This window comes from Poecilia reticulata, linkage group LG10 (assembly GCF_000633615.1).
Source record: "Poecilia reticulata strain Guanapo linkage group LG10, Guppy_female_1.0+MT, whole genome shotgun sequence".
Classification (NCBI taxonomy): Eukaryota; Metazoa; Chordata; class Actinopteri; order Cyprinodontiformes; family Poeciliidae; genus Poecilia; species Poecilia reticulata.
In genome coordinates this window covers 22583414-22600962 of record NC_024340.1, presented here as the reverse complement: position 1 = coordinate 22600962, position 17549 = coordinate 22583414, and the positions used below count along the sequence as shown (strand labels likewise).

The following is a 17549-nucleotide window of genomic DNA, read 5'->3' as shown; positions in this document are numbered from 1 at the left end:
TAAAGTGGAACATTTATGGGCTTAATGCAGAGTTGTCCAGGCAGGCATTTTATGGACTATTGCACCCTGGGTGTTTAAGTATATTGGTCCCCAGGCTCTGCATCACCTTGATCTCCATGACCCCCTCCCCTGTCCCGAGCAGTACTCAGTCTTCCAAACAGCACTGGGCTTGTGCTGTCAGGGCTGAGTAAGGCCACCTCTCCTCATGTCTGATTTACATTTATTTCCCCTGCCAGTTGTTATTTATTGGGGCACTTCGCATTTGGCACATATCTTTTAGGGAATCATAAGCCCTTTTCTGTACCCTGGTATTCAAATGAGCCTCACTTGTACAAATCCTCACTGGCGCATTTAAGACACATACTATTTTAAGGACAGACACGACAAAACAGTGAGGTCATTTATCAAACCTCACGCACACACGCACACACGCACACACACGCATACGCACGCATGCGCAAACACACAAGTTCTTTTTTTTTTTTTGTTCTGAGCTATTACTTTCACACTTTATGGCTGAATGAATACCTGATAAAATGAGGACCCTTTGACACATTTTACATGCATTGTTAAACATATCAGCCAGATAAACACAGCTTAATTTGCCCTTGACCTCAAATGCATCAGAGAGTTCAATCACTGTTTCCTATCCCCCAGGCCTCTAAATCACGCTTTATGCCACTAACTACGCACAGTCAAGGTAGAAAAAAAAACTGTTATTGCCAAAGTCTTTGACAATTGATTTAACCTGCATTGTTTTAGGATGCAAAAACAGTATAAAACAAAGTTTGGGCTATTGGTTTGACAAATTATATCTTATTTCCATTTTGTGACCTCATTTTTAGGTGCAAATGGCGTTTATGTAGACATGGTCATGGTTTGTGTGAGAAAACCCCTTGGCTTCATGCTCCTTCCCTCCCCCTTTTACATCAGCTACCAAGGAAAAGCATGGGGAGTGTGAGTGGAGACTAGTGTGGGTGGGTTTAAAAAAGAATTCATGAATTACCTGCCGGGTGGCGATTTGCCCTGCAGCCTTGAATCCCCCCTGACAGCCGCACTCTGAGACACTGTATGGGTCGGAGCTAGTCGATGAACACTTGGAGAGTGAGTCGCAGCCCACCACAAACGTATTGTCCAAGGGGAGCTCCTGGATCACGTGATGTTTCTTAGGGGCCACAGGAGTTTCTGGTTTGATCTGAAATGTGGGCTGAGGGGATGCAGATTTATAATGCTTGGCTAAGTCTGGGCTGTCAGGTTTGAAGGTTGTAGGCGTGGTCGCCCAATTGTACTTTCCCATGGTCTGCTCCTCAAGCTCTACAGGAAGATCCAGGGTGCCATTAACATGCTCGTGTGTGGGGTCTTCAGGCTTGGATTCATCTATGGTCACAAAGTTTAGGAGAAGGCTCTTAGGAGATCGCTTCTTTCTCTTCTTCTTCTTCTTGATTTGACGGTTCTCTTGGTTGGGTGACACCCACTCCCCACTCTGCTTGCCTTTCTGTACTACTTTATGTCTAGGTGTCTGCCGGCAACGCACCAAGGCAGTGACAAATATCACCAAAATAACAGTCATAGTTCCTGCTATGATCGCTATAACAACAATTACATATCCATTGGCTTGAGGCGTTATCTCATTGTCCCCTATATTACGATCCAATGGTGTTTCCATACTTTTTCGCAGCTGCTCTTGGATAAAGGTAGAATTCGACACAGTGTCATTGACAAACAAGTGTACAAGTGCAATAGCATGTAATGACTCAGGTTGTCCTAAATCTTTGACCTTGACCACCAGTCTATGCAGTCCCTGATCAGCTAGTACAATTTTCTCCTGCAGTGTTATGTTACCCGTCGTTTTGTCGATGGAAAAGAGACCTCGAGGGGAGACCCTAGATGTGATGATGATGTTGCTGATGATACTGTACTGCAACTCAGCRTTCATACCTGTGTCATTGTCAATGGCAAACACTCTGGTCACCACAGAACCTGGGGAGGTGGTGGTTCGCACCAGGTCATATGAATAGTTGGAGGAAGGGATAACAAACACAGGGCGATTGTCATTCACATCGACAACATTAATCGTGACCTTGGCGTAGGAGGAACTTGGAGGCTGTCCTCCATCAACTGCTTTGACCATGAAGGTATATGAGCTTTGCTGCTCCCTGTCAAAGGTGATATTTGGTTTGATCACACCGGTTTGAGGGTCAATGATGAAATTGTCTTTGCCATTCAAAATAGACAAGGTGATAACAGCATTATCTCCAGCATCTGTATCTGTCACTGTGATCAAGCCCACTGTCCCATAAAGCGGCAGGTTCTCAGGCACATAGAAGTTGTACTCAGGGTGAGTGAAAGCTGGGCTGTTGTCATTGAGGTCCTGAACAATTAGCCTAACGGTGACATTACTCTGTAGGGGTGCTGAGCCATTGTCTCTTGCTATGACAGTGAATGAGTACCTCTCTTGCTTTTCTCTGTCCAGTCGTTTCCCAACAGAGAGGATTCCCGATCGTCTGTCTATGTTAAACCCGTCCGGTGCATCTGGGCCAAGAGTATAAATAATCTCAGCATTGTGTCCGCTATCTGCATCAGTGGCACTGATTTTTATTAACTGCATTAAGGGATCATTGTTCTCTGGTATTGACAGTTGAAATTCAGGTTGAGGGAAAATGGGTGCATTGTCATTCTCATCCTTGATTTTAATTAAGACCATAGCGGAAGTGTTCAAAGGAGGCGTTCCTCTGTCCGAGGCCACTATCTTAATAGCATATTCACGAGTGGTCTCATAATCTAGAGGGGCAGCTGTCTCCAGTAAGAACTGATCATTAAAGACAGGCTTAAGCCGGAAAGGAACATCATGGTCAGTGTAGCAAGCCACTTTGCCATACAGATCGGCATCCTTGTCAGTAACAGTAATAAGGGCTATTTTGGTGTTGAGAGGAGCATTCTCAGACAGTAGAACAGTCCCATTTACCAGGTTGATAATGTAGCGAGTGTCTATGGAAGGAACATTGTCATTAACATCTGTGACATTGACAATCACTGTGGCTCTTGATGGGGTTGAGCTGCCATCACTTGCGAGAACAATGAGTTTATGAACAGGAGTCACCTCCCGGTCTAGAGGTTGCTTTACAGTAATCAGTCCAGTAGAGCTGTTGATGGCAAAATGACGCTTGGTTGAGGAGGAGATTTGGTTGCTGAATGAAAAATGGACCTGTGCATTTGAACCCAGGTCTGCATCTGTGGCGTGAAGCTGAGCCACAGACGTCCCCATCGGAGCATTTTCTGGAACAGAGACTTCCAACTCACTGTCCCTGAAGATAGGACGATTGTCGTTGACATCGGAAATGGTAACCTGGAGAATGGCAGTGCTAGATTTGGGGGGGTTGCCACCATCTTCTACCTTGATCTTCATCACAAAGGTGTCCTTTTGCTCCCGATCAAGATTCTGCTGAACAATGAGTTGTGGCCACTTGTCACCTTCCGGGGTCTCAATGATGTCTAAGCCAAACTCATTGACACTCTGAAAAGAGAAAACAGCTGTGGTTAATACTGATGCTACAATGTGAATATATTCTTTAAGGGAACAAATTCAAAACTCTACTCTAGAATAATTGGCTGGTAACCAGAATAAGGCAATTTTTAGCTTGACCATCAGGTCAGAAACTCAGAAATACAGTCTTTCCAATTAAATGAGAAAGTAAAATGCAGATGCTAACAGGTCACACAAACAAAAACACTAATCAATCGTGGAAGTTGTTATCATGAGAAGAATCCTTAATGCCTGGCAATGATTATTATTTTTGGTTTAATAAAAAATACTGTTTACTAATATGTGCACGCATTTGGTAAACGGCTCTTGGGTTTGTTTAGATCATTACATGACATTATTTATTTTTGTCGAGACTTAAAGAACTGGCTGGAGGAGGGAACCATTTTATGATGCAACATCAGAAGATGTATGAATCCATCTGGCTGCTGCTGAGAGCAGAGCACTTGACTGTGGAGAAAAAGTCTCTAAATTCTAAAGGTTGGAATCATCTGTATGTTGGGGTGTCTTAGATTTAACATTTGGGTTAAGCAACTTGTTGCTTTGAATTAGTTCTTATGTTTATTCATTGACTTAGTGTCTTTCCCCTCTCCCCTCTATGTTTCTTGCAGGCTAGCCTGTGTGTATAGATTTCTCTGTGTGAAGTCAGTTTTGTTTGTTATCTTCAGCGAGGTTTGATGTAGTTGACATTTTCTTTTGGGCCTGTTGTTGGATTTTTGAGATATTTTCTTTGGTGGATTTGTGACGACTGTTTTTTGTTTTTTTTTGCAAAAGATTAAACAATATTTTTTCCTTATGCCTTTCTGCTTGGTTCCTGATACTTTTCAATAATTAATAAAATACTCTCTACTGGAATCAAAGCAATCAAACCCTTCTTTCAATTGTTCATAAGCTCTAACTACTGGATTTTTAATGATGCATGTTTGGTGATGCATCTTTGAGGATGGATGTTCTCCTTGCCATCCCTCTGATCTTCTCCTCCCTCCACAAATTCTCTAACACATTCAAGTTGGGACTATGGTTAGACCACTCCAAATGCTAGTATTACATTCAGGCTGTTGAATGAAGAAACATGTTGGTAATATTAAAGGATTGCTTTAAAAGTAGATCTAGCAGAGGCATGGGTGGTTTTGGACTTAAATGTCTATCAAAATGTAAGAAAAGCATATTTTCTCTCTGTTAATAATTCAATTTCTAGTGATATAGAAATAATTCCTTAAAATTCATTTCTCCACTGTGCCTGGTTAAGTAGAATCCATATCAATATGATAGAATAGTGCTCAAAAACTGACTCCACATTGTGATTTATTGCTTGTGAAAGATCAAAACGAAGCCAATTAATCTGCTTGAAATGTGACCAATCTTTCAAATGAATCAAGTATGTTCATCCTCTCCATATAACTACAGCTCGAATGGATCCATTTACTTCTTTAGCCTTCTCATTTTTTTGCCTTCCCCAAAATGAGATTTCACTTTATCCTCCTATCATGTGTCATATTAGAATAGAGGAGGCAGGCTTGCACCATTTTCAGCTTCATAATCAGAGGGGAAAAGATTGAGGGAACAGAGACACGCCAATAAACTTATATTTGGGTACAATGCAAGATGGGATCACCTTAAATTAAAAGGAGCAGAATGGAAAAATCCTACATATTAGAGAGGCTTTTTGCTCAAGAGGAGCTAAATCTACGCAAAGGTACAGCTGGAAGAAAATGAAAAGAAATGCATGAGTAATCCACATGCGAAACCAGATGAACTGGCAGTAGTTGTTAAGAGTAAACGCCTTCCTAATGTTTAACGTAAAATGTGTACGGTATAGACCCATAAATCAGAGGCAAGTGTAAAGGAATAAAGCAGGTAAAAGACAGAAAGAAGGGATACAAAAAGAGGAGAAAAGGAGAGCAGGGGGAGGAAATAAGAAGATCAAGCCTATGAATGAGCTGCATGCACATTATGAAACAAAGAAGCCCTTTGAAGCTCTCTCAGTCAGAAGCAGTTTCATGGTAAAACAAGAAAAAGCATCCTCTTTAAAGAGATAAGCTTCATGCTGCACATAATGTTGGAAGAGATTACTCTGTCTAGGCATAGCTATCAAATGAGATTAAGATATGTACATTCTCGTTATTCAAGGGGGGACCATTTTAACCAAATTGCAAGCACAAGAGTGTGCAGTATATTTCAAAATGTGGAGCTGTCCTTCTGCCAACACAGCGTTGTAGCCGACACAAGAACGTGCAGCTGCAGCATGTAAATTATTGTGTACTCTGAGAAATTGCATGCAGAGGAAATGTTGTCAACACATTAGTGATTGACAGAACTACTTAAAAAAGCCAATGCAGCAGCACTGATCTTCCGGGCCTTACTTAGGGATCCTTCTGGGCAAAATCTTATAAAAATAAGTGGGCATGGAACGTGAAACATGGAGAAACTGCCACACGGTTAAACTCTACAGAATCTTTATACATGCTGAAAAATGATTTCTCAGGTAACCTATAGGGGCGAGGAAACATTCTGGGAGCTGTAAAGTTATCATCCTCTCCATCCATACAGAGCTCTTCAATCCTCAGTTGTTTGACTAGCTCATTGATTCTGCACAGTCGCTCAGTATCTGCGCAGTGATATTTGGAAAAGCCTGATAATAGTAGGATGTTGAGTTAGCATGTGTCAAAGGGAATGTTGCACAGTGATTTATGAGCTCGCAGTTCCACTGTGCTTTTGTCTTGGTTTCAAACAATTTTAAAACTGACAAGACAGCCCTCACTGCATTTCAATAAGTTGAGGAGAGCTTTCCCTGAGACTGTGCATTCTTCTGAATGCAGAATTAGTCTGGTGGATTGCGATAAGATCTGGGGCAGGCTAAGAAAAGGCCAAATACTAGCATGAATCACTTGCAGGAAACCTTCAGGCTGAGCAAGAGGACAAGGCTCTCTAAACGGCAAAGTGTGCATGCCTTTCTGAACTTGCTTGATGATTGTAGTTTTATATTACAGGTCCAAAGGTTTGTGTGAAAGCTGAATTTGGGGGCTGACACAGGGCAAATGCAAATGAGAACAGGCTCATTTTTATGACAGTGATTGAGTGACACTGACAGAAGATGAGCTGGTTGATGATGTAAACGATGACTGTGAACAGAATTTTCACAAAAGGTGCCTCAGATTATCACTGATTTCATCTTTCACTCCATTTTTGAAATAAAACTCAGATTAAACTTTGAATATGTCACTTGATGTGATGCTGAGTGGTGAACAAATAATTTAGAGGTTTTATCACAATGTTTCTCTTTGCATTAGTTAATTTGTTAAACCTTTCAGCAGGCAACACATTGTGCACAACCTCTTATTTACAATGTTAGCCCATTCTCCTACTCTCCCCATGCCTGATCCCCATCTATTTTTCCTTCACAGACATGTCTATAAATAAGACAATAATAGCCCAAAATATTTATCATTTTATATCAACTCCAAAATAGAAGGGAAAAAAAACGGAGAATAAAATTTAAAGCAAATAACCTGAAAACTGAAATGATTGCAGCTAAATTACTCAGTATTATTATTTTAAGTGTTCAACTTCTTTATCTCATGGAGCATCCTGCATTTAGAAAATAGTACCAGACTCTGTTAGTTAGTGTTTAATGGATATGTATTCAATTGAATATACAAAATGAGTTCAATATTCCAGCTGTGCTTATCATGCTAATATAAGATCATAAACAAATTTGAAAATACCAATTCCATAATGACTGTCTTTGTTTTAAAATAGAAAAAAAAACTTTTTTACAGTGACAATTAGTAACTTGAATTCTCTTCTGCTTCTTGAGATCTTTCAGCCGACGATGTCTTGATTCTACCGGAACCAGGCCTGAGTGTGGCTTGTTTAACTGAACTAAGCTGTCCAAAAAACGTGGTTAATTGCAGTTAGTTTATAATTTACTGACGGAGACAATTAACTGCTGTCATTATATAATTACATTGTTAACAACTCCTGTCTCTTTTACATGCATACACATACAGTGTGCCCTTATCTTCTTCTATTGATATGTATAGCTTTGCAGAATCTCTGAGGAGTACGTCTCTAGGCGGAATATCTTGTCCTGTTATAGGAAATCCCTCTGTAACTCCACATGTGTTTGCTGTCTTTGTCTTGAACAATTATTATGGGTTAATTTTCTGCGATTTATGACATTAAAAAATTCTTCACACTTGGGATAATTTGTCTGCAAGCATAAACTGCAATAATTTCCCACGGGGCTCATTGGTACCCCCAGAAAAAAAATACACAGCAGTGGCCAGACCCGGCTAGTAAAAACTTCAGGGTGGTACAATATATATTACAAAATTAAATAATTCCTTAAAGCACTTTGAACTGCCTCGTTGAGGAAAAAGTGCTATATAAATAAAACTTCTTCTTTTACTTCTTAAATTTTAGCAAAAAGGAAAGGTGTACAAAGAGGCTGCCCGGTTTCTTCTATTTGTTCTGTATGTCGAAAACCTGGGAGTGACAAAAGACTGAGCATGGCTGACTCTGCCATATGATGGTAGCAATTTTAGAAATGTGCCCTGAACAACACGAGAAAACTGGACAAACTATCACTCTTAGGGAGCTTCTGAGACAAATCTCCCAGGACCAAACAGAGATAGACCACGGGTGGCTTAGCAGCCAAAAGCTATTCTAGGAAATGCTTGCACAGTCCTTCCCCACTAAACCTCCAGCTTTCTACTGCACTTCTGAAAAGAACGACACCAAAGGCATGAAAATGTCTCAGGCTTCTTTAATGCTTTAACTCATATAGAACCTGGGGCACGAGGAAATTAATCTCAGGTCCAATGAGAATATAATGAGAAGAATTGAATCAGGGACCAAAAGCCACAGATGCTCTGAAATGTATGACTACATGCAGGGGTTTATGGCGCTATATATTGTGAAAAGGGCAAAGAAAATGATTGCAGATGATCACTGTAATGAGCTGAACATTTGGTTGGTGATTTTCCAGACATGAACAATTCGGGGCACTGCATCGAAGAGGCCCTGGCAGAGAGGAGACGCTTTCAAAATGCCTATTGGTAAGCGAGACAGATACAGACGGCAAATGTTCTGTTCATTCTATCACAGCGTTGAGGGAAATGTTAAATCTACGCCCCTCTATACTCTCACTCATCTCACTCATTTCGAATGCAAGAGTTTGTCCTCCATTGTACTAATTCATTATTTGCGAAATGTGAAATATATAGCTATAAATTAAATGTAGCTGAAGATTTTAGAATATTGTCCTTAAATCTGAAATTACATCCAACACCTTTTAGGGGAAAAAAAGAATGCAAATTAAATCACCATGCGATGCTGCATGCTTTAAATTGCAGAGATTTAAGACAGACTGTAACTTGTGTAACATGTAACTTGTGGCTGGAAATCGGACATGCGGGACTCTATGTGCTGCGTCTGCACTCTTCAATGCATATTCTCAGATATATCTGCACATAGAGAAAAGTGGCCCGTTTTTTACAGCCTCCTGCCAAAATGATATAAAGCACATAGGAAGTTTTATGGCTAGTGTTAAATATTTTAGGTTTCGCAACACATTTCTCTTTATGAAAAAGTAGGTCACATTTTCAAAGCAGGGTGTAAATTAATAGCATTTTTTTCTTTCTTTTTCTCAAAGAGAACAATGGTGCACAACCAAAGCACGGCAGCAAGACTGTAGAGTCAGTTAATCCAGAACCTGATTCATATCAAGTGAAATCATCTAAAAGGTAAAACAATACAAGCGTCCATCTAATAAAAACGATCAATTAGCCAGCCATGTGGAATTCTGTAAGCAGTCTATGACTAATCAATATCATGTGCATTAAACATTTTTCAATTACTAATGACAGTCTTTCGATGGATTTTTTAAATAAAATACTTTTTTTTTCACTTACACTTTTGAATTTGTAGTGCACTGCTAGTTTAGCTAAAGAAGCTCTGTAATCTGTGAAACACTGTCTTTATGGTAATTTTGGTTTGTTTGTATTGGAATAAGAACAGTTAATACTGGCAAAATAAAATTTACATTTATCTTATATACCCAAGAGGGAAAAAGCTAAGTAATAAGTAATTGTATTAATAATACTGCAATAATGATTTACAATACACAATGGACTTCAAGGTGATCAATGTATTTGCGTTTTTTTGCCTGACAGCTAGAAGGCCATTGGTTTAAATCTTGGCTTGGACTATTTTGTGTGCACTTTGCATGTTTTCCCTGTTTTCTCCAGGTGGTTTTTCAGTTTTCTCTCACAATCCAAAAACATACGTGTTGGGTTAAACGGTGACTATAAATTGCCTTTAGCTGTGACCGACTGAATCCGTGGTTCGGTGTCTCTGTTTTGGCCCTGTGACGAACTAGAGATCTGGCCAAGCTGCCTGCAGCATGTTGTTCGCTGGGATATACTCCAGAACCCACTGCGACCCTAAACAGGATTAGGTGACTACACAGAATGTTTGAAAGGACAAATGAATGACTGAAATGAGTGATTTAAATTTAGGAATATTTCTTTGTTGTGCAGGAACGTGAAGTGAGCAGAGATCAAGCTGTTCTTCACAAATTGCAAAAAAATTCCCTCAAGAAGGTGCGTGTGATGGATTTTGGTGACTGTATTTAGTTTGAGTTTGAACTAAACGGGCAGATGATGAGACATAGTGAAAAAGTCTTGACTGACCAATGCTTGCAATTAATAACAGCACAGCTAACCATCATAAATAATAATATTTTGACCTCCAGAAACATGTTTATATTCAGTTTTTACACACCTCTAATTATACTTCCCTAATTACAGCTTCCACATTTCAGTTTCTTTCATCTAAAAAAAAAAGGTTCTACTTAGTTCTAATTTAAACTAGGGGAATTTTTTATTTATTTTACATCCTACTTATGAGTTAAAATAAGAATAAATCCTCACCTTGACCAGCTCGTAGTGTTGGATCCCATTAATCCCCACATCAGGGTCGAATGCTGATGGCACTGGGTATCGGGTGTTGATGGCTGTGTTTTCTGGGATGGAGATGTTTATTACGGTGGACTGGAAGAGGGGTGCATTGTCATTCACATCCTCAATCAGGAACCGGATCTTAACCAATCGAAAGATCTCGTCGGGCAGCACCGCCACCTCGATCTCATAGTAGCAGCGTTTCTCCGTGAAGATCCCCGAGCACAGCTTCTCCCGGTCAATCCTGTGATTGGTGGTGAAAATCTCCCCCGTGTTGGCCTCGACCCTCACCAAAGGCACGTCGCCCGTCTTGTACACAGGCTTGAACTGCAGCGGAGAGGACAGCCTGATGTTGGGGTCCAGGTTGAGGTCGAGGTCCTTGCGCAGATTCCCGATGCGAACGTTCTCCTGCTGCTCCTCCTTCACGATGTAGTCCCTCTCCTGGGCCTTGCATAATAAGACCAAACAGGTGAGCAAGGCCACCAGAACATGCACCTGACTTGCCAAGTTCATGCTCGAAATTAGGTGTGAGCTTCACTTCTACAGCTGCGACTCTTTCTGAAGACACACAAGAAAGGGGAAAGGGAAGAGAAAAAAGGAAGGGCAGAAAATTAAAGAGTGTTCTTGTTCAGCTGTAATTAGTGATATTTTCCCATATGGAGAGGCTTCATCTTGACCTCTTTATTCTGACTAGTTATGAGCCAACATCCTTCCCACGTCTTTGAGAGCAAATTAATGGCAGTTTTACACAATTAACCTTTGATGACTTCCGCTGAGCAAGGACACACGTAAAGGTCAGCAGTTCATGCGCGCCATAAATCCATTTCGTCATTACAATAAATGATTAATGCAAAAGTATGAAACTTGTTGAGTCTATTAATGCATCACCTTGSYWKRTMWAAGTGTTYTGCAAAAAAAAAAAAAAAAAAAAAAAAAARATTAGATCTGAATGAGCGAAAGTGGTGCAGCAGTATCCCCACGAAGTGCAACCTCACCACCAGATCCCAGCTAATTTGGAGGAAGCAGAACTAAGCCTTAAGCGTTAGTGCTTTCATGCAAGAACACACATGAACACTTGCACTTGTACTGCCTGACAGAAGCTATTAATGGAAAACCTCATTTGCTCTGAATGTAAACAATGGAGCACTCACATATTTCACGTACGCCCATGTGTGTAAGCGAGCACGGGATGATAAGAGTTCTGTTTAGACGACTAACGACAGCGGAAGGAGACGACAGAGTGGAACTCTTTGTTAAAGCCACCATCAATCAACTTCAGAACAGACTTTTTCCCTGACATTAAATCTAAACAATCCCCAGCTGGCTGCTTGTATGAAATGACAAACCCTTGTTGTGTTTGACAAAAGTCTTGCCTGTTTGATATGTGTAAATGGCTGCCAAGGGGCAGGAACCCAAGTTGCCAAAACCCAACTAGGTCATTGGAGTGTGATAAAGGAGTCGTGCTCTGCAAAGCCTCTCTTACCACTGCATGCTAGAATAAAATATTGACTGCTTTCCACCACCCAATTAGTAGGTTACTGGGGAGTTACTTTGTGTGGTTTGCTAGCTGACATTATGACTTATCCATTCATTGAACCCATTATCAAGCATGTTTAACAAATTTATTCTAGAATTTCCATCACAGCAACACAGGTCGATTCAGATTTGCACCACAAGCTTCCATAAACCTTTGGCAGCTGATATGTAAAGTATGAAGGACCTGTATATAAACAGAGAGCAGATTTATACAGAGCTTGTACAGGAAATGACAACAATTGGACATTCTCACATTTTGTCATGCAACAGCCACAACGGGTTTTTATTTTATGGGGATTTTCAGTGATAGTTAGCCCCAGTTTACATTTTTATTCCTAAATAAAAGTCAGCGCAACGTACAGTCGGAAAAAGTGACCATATTAACAAATTACTCTCGACTCCACTTGTGCGTAATTTAGTTTCAGCAAACAAACAGCTGGTCTGTGAAGTTTTCAGAAATTTGTAGAGAATATTAGTGGGAAACACTATGAAGAAGTATAAAGAAGAACGGAGCTGCACAATATACGAAATCACAGTGGTCATCACTCAATCAATGTGTGCAACACTGCAATTCCAAGGGACTGGTTTAATATAGTATTTGACTGAATATTGCATTTTAGGCATCATGTATGCATGCAAACGGATACTGAGCCAGATTTTCACTGCTTTTGGTGCCCACACTGGATGGAGAGTTAATCTAAAATTATTCATAAACCTAGCAGATTCAGGTTTAAAATAACATTAAGGTTAGGTTTCCTGTCTAGCCCTTGGAAACCAATCTGTTTCTTATGGCCAGAGTCCTGACATGAATCTGATACAGAAAGTGTAGAGGGAGCTTTTGATTAGGATGTTGCTAAGACGTATTCCACTTGAAGCTCATCACCAACATCCATCCATCCATTCATTTTCTTTCTCCTGCCCCCTTAGTGGGGGCAGGAGAGGTGCTGGTGCCTATCTCCAGCTAACATTCCGGGCGAGAGGCGGGATACACCCTGGACAGGTCGCCAGTCTATCGCAGGCTCATCACCAACAATGAATCGTCAAAAATACCTGTGAAATCATGCTGTTTTATTTAAAATAATACCTCTTGAAAGTTGTCTTAGTATTTTTTGGGAGATGCTTTTCTCATTTCCTATAAGAAACAAACTTCTTGGTTGAGAGAATATAACTCAAACATATTACTTCCCTAAAGCTGCCAGGAGTATGGACAATTTTGCGTGGCTTTCTATTCTTGCCAGAAAATAACGATAAAGCTCGCACAGTGTTGTGAAGACACTGTGATGAATGAGAAGAAAAAATGGGTTCAGTTTCTGATGTGGTCATGTTCCACAATGGTATTGTAATTACATGATTTCCCTATATTGTGTGGTCCCTATTAGAGACCAAGAAACACAACAGATCAGGGATAAAAGTTGTGGAAAACTTTACAGTGGGGTTAGGCTATTTGGGTACGCCGCACCCAGAGTTTACAGAGTTCAGTCCGTCATAAAGGACTGAACTCCCATCGGTCCTGGAATGGCCGATCAACTAAACAGTGACACGGCGAGTAAGATCAGTATTAATCAAAAAAAGCAGCCAAAAAGCTTGTTGCAACTCTGATGGATCTGCAGAAATTCACAATCCAGGTGGGGTAATCTATTGAGAGGACAAAGATTAGACATGCTCCATACATTTTGCCTTTGAAAAATAGTTTTAAAAATGCCAAACGATTTTATTTCTGCAATTTGCCGCATCGCACATAGGGGACACGACAAGCTTAGGGAAAACGGCGCTTTGTTCAGATGAGGATAAAAATCAATCCGGCTTCTAGCCAAAAAACTGTGTGGCAGAACACCCTAAACATGTTTTATTTCCATCAAACCTGGTGGCAGCATCATGATGTGGGTGATGTGTCGTTTTCAACAGGACTGGGTCACTGTTGGCACTTGGCGTGAAGATGACTGATACCATTTACAGGGAAATACTGGAGGAAACTGGTTCGAGGCTTCAAGCACTTCAGACTGCAGAGAAAGATTTACCTTACAGCACGATCAGTCTTAAACACATCCAGATCTGCTATATAGATTTGTTTCAAACCATGATCATAAGCTAGAATCTAGATCTCATTTTCATAATTGTAGGCAAGACTTTGAAAAGTGATGTTATCAGAGGGCCTCCATCAAAATGTGATCGAGAATGTGCTATTTTAATAACAGGAATGAGCAAAAATAATTGTTTTTGAGGAATATACCCCAAAACATGTGCAGCAGTAACAGAGCTAAATATACAGGCAAGCTGTGCTTTTTAGATGTTTATGAGTGAAAACATTTTACAAACCATGTAGAAGTTTTTTCTTCAGCTTTAAGGTTATAGGTAACTTCACATAAAATCACCCAACATATACTGAAGTCTGTGGCTTCAAAAGCTGAAATATTTCAATGGGTGTTTAAACATCTGCAAGGAACTGGATCTGTTTTATTACACCACGGAGGACCCAACAGTGCATAGGTACAGCATATTTCCTCTTCATATTAATACCGGCTGCACGTCTGTAGTTCTGTGTACGTGAGAGCTAATTTCATCATCTATTTCACACTGTGTGTTTAAGTCCAACCCCGCTGGGTGTTTTTTAATCACATATGACTTTTCCTATTGATATAATATCGTTGTGTATTCTTGAAATCAGACATGCATTTCCAACAATGAATTGCCTACATTCTGTGATGGTCTGCATGCACATTATGACTGTAGAAACTAAACAGGAAATGTGATTACTGTGGAGCTTTTATTTATTTTTTTGTCATATCTTACAAAATTCCCATCTACCTACATGAGTCAAATCCTCAAACCAATGACTCCCTCAAAAACCTGAAAAGCACAACAGGGGTCTTTCTAAATTGCCAAATCAAAAATGTTCATAGCTCACTGAAGATCTCGTCCAGCTGACAAAGAGGGATTGACTTAAAAAGAAAATTAATAATTGAGCCAGTTTTAAATATGCAACTATTGTGAGGCGTTTCATGAAACATGTAAAGACAGACTTCACATGCCTCAAAAAGCAGTCGCATGAGACTCATTACAGTACAGTTGGACAAAAAGAAAAAAAAAAGAACGGCCCGACATTGATCTGCGTCTTTTTCCATTCATTCTACACATGCAGCCTGGGCATGTGTTGTTCTGTCAAAAACACTGACAGAATTATATCCTGTTAGTAACTAGTGTGTCACTTTTACTATTAGCAAAAGTGACACATTTTACTCATAAGTGTGGACCTTTTTGGAAAGTGAGCAGCAATTGCTTCACTGCGATGATCACCACATGGTCCGGGGCTGAGCTCGCACCACGTATAATGAAGTTTAAATTACATCCCTAAATGGGATGTGATTCGCTCAAGAGGAAAAAGGAGAAAAAGATCAAAGGATGATCTAGATTTCCTCTTCCTTGTAAGTGATAATAATGTTCTGCTGGATGAAAGGTTGCAGAGTGTATTTTCACACTCAGAGCATGCTGGAGTACAAATGTAGTGACAAAAATGACACCTTTTGCACTTCATTGTAATTTTAAAGAGGCACATTTTTCTACTATACGAGACATGAGAGCTCAGTCCGCTTCCAAGTGGTGCACTAAAATGTGAAACTGTGCTCTCAAGCGCGTCGTGGTCGAAACTTATTTGCTACTCGCATTTCATTAACTTAATTCGAGTTTCCTTCTCGGTGCCATGATTTCCCAACATTTGCACTTCTTTTCACTTGTCACAATTCTTTACAAACCTGTCCATGAGGGATAAGCTAGGTGAGAGAAGGAATAACGCTGCAGGGAAAAAAGGAAGTGGGGAGATTCGAGGTGTCAGTCAGAGTGTCTCCATTGCTTACATTTCACTAGTCTCCTGAAATTCTATTTTGAGCCCCCAGACAGCAGGTTGAATCCAGTAGGCAAACTCAAACTTCCCTCTTGGGAGAAACAGTGAAGAAGGGGCTGACCAGACCTAGATCCTCTTTACACGACAGCATGATGGGCAGGTCTTCTTGGTGTTTGCGTCCACGGAGGGTGGCAGTGAGAGGTGAGATATGCTCCTACTATCACTCCCTGCCTTCACCCCGAAGATGGGCATATTGGACACTCTTAGTGTGGTTGCCCTGAGACCAAAACTCATGATGCAACCTGAGTTTTGCATCACTCAATCAAACTTGAGTTTGATTTATTTATTAATTGTTGGAGTTGCATCTGTTAATACCGAAATGGCAATGGTTAATGCATGACTTCACTGTCTCTCCTTGTTCTTTCTTTTCTCCTAAGAGCCTTAAGGATCACAGATGGCTGACAAAACATGTTTCTGTCAAACACAGACAGTTCTTTTTCAGTCCACAAACACAAAACTATTCCCCCCCACACAGTAAAGGAATACGATTTTAACCAACACTACTACTACGTGGCCAAATTCAGACTACGATTTGTGATGTAGCCGTTTCTTTGGAAATTGGTATTAAAATGTAAAATGTTAATACAGTACTGACGCCAAAAGAAACCCAAGTTTGATTTCAGTCAGTGTGATAATTCATAAACAGGACAGGATCCTGAAGGGTTCAACTGCTTGATACGTTAGTAATATTCCATCAACATTTTCATTAGCAGAAAAACAAGACAATTTTTTGCATTTTACATTGACTTGAAGCGCAAAGTCCATGCATCCACATTATTGTGAATATGATCTTTGTTACACAGTAAATATTTTTTGAATATGACTTTTAAATGTATTTTTTGAATTAAATTATATATAAAAAATATTAAGTAATGCAAAAAAAAAACTGTTTTTGAAAACAAAAAATACCTCAGAAAAATTGACATGCAATTAAATACATACATTGCTGTTTGTTTTTGCACTTTATAATTATATATATATGACACTTTAGAGAAACAGGACAACACTATAAATCTACTGTTGTTTAGTTTTCTAGTGTAGCCTGGACAAATGGCTAGTTATTTGGGTAGTCATTTTAATATATTGACACATATGGGTTGATGGAGAAAGACGTTGATGTTAAAGTACATTCTAGTAAAACTGTGATGTTTTCTGTCATTGAACTGCCTAGAATAGGCTAAACTTTGTGTAATCGTTTAAATGAGTTTTTTTTAGGATTAAGAAGAGGCTAGGATTAGGCAGGATTACAGCGTAAGGTGAAAACTAGCCGCAAAGTAAAGATAAGATTTCAGATACCAGACAGGCATATGACCACGGGTAATCTGAGTTCCATGGCAAATGTACCCCTGCAAGTGGCTAGACCGAAATGAACTTAAATTAAGCAAATATGCAACATGTTATTGGGAATAGATTTTCACAATACGTGATCGTTTCCTTCCTATTGTTTTGGTTTCTTTGCTTTTAACCTTTAATCAGAGAACTTTAACTGAAGCACTGTTGCTTATTCAGGAGGAATATTCAACGCACATTTTACATCACTGTTCTTATTCAGAGGTCCTCGCAAACAAACCCACTGAGACATCACTCTTCTTCACACACACACACACACACA

At 39.9% G+C, this 17549-nt stretch overlaps 1 protein-coding gene across 5 annotated transcripts in view; it reads right to left on the bottom strand.

Annotated features, from left to right (window-relative positions):
* The window catches only part of pcdh11 (protocadherin 11), a 163932-nt gene that overhangs the window by 144580 nt on the left and 1803 nt on the right, over positions 1-17549 (bottom strand). For all 5 annotated transcript variants that reach the window (XM_008420358.2, XM_008420359.2, XM_008420360.2 and 2 more), the window contains exons 2-3: positions 10477-11061; positions 1007-3514 (exon numbers count right to left, since the gene is read on the bottom strand). In XM_008420358.2, coding sequence (XP_008418580.1) covers positions 1007-3514; positions 10477-11016 — 3048 coding nt within the window. In that variant the 5' untranslated portion in view covers positions 11017-11061. The remainder of the gene's footprint in view (positions 1-1006; positions 3515-10476; positions 11062-17549) is intronic.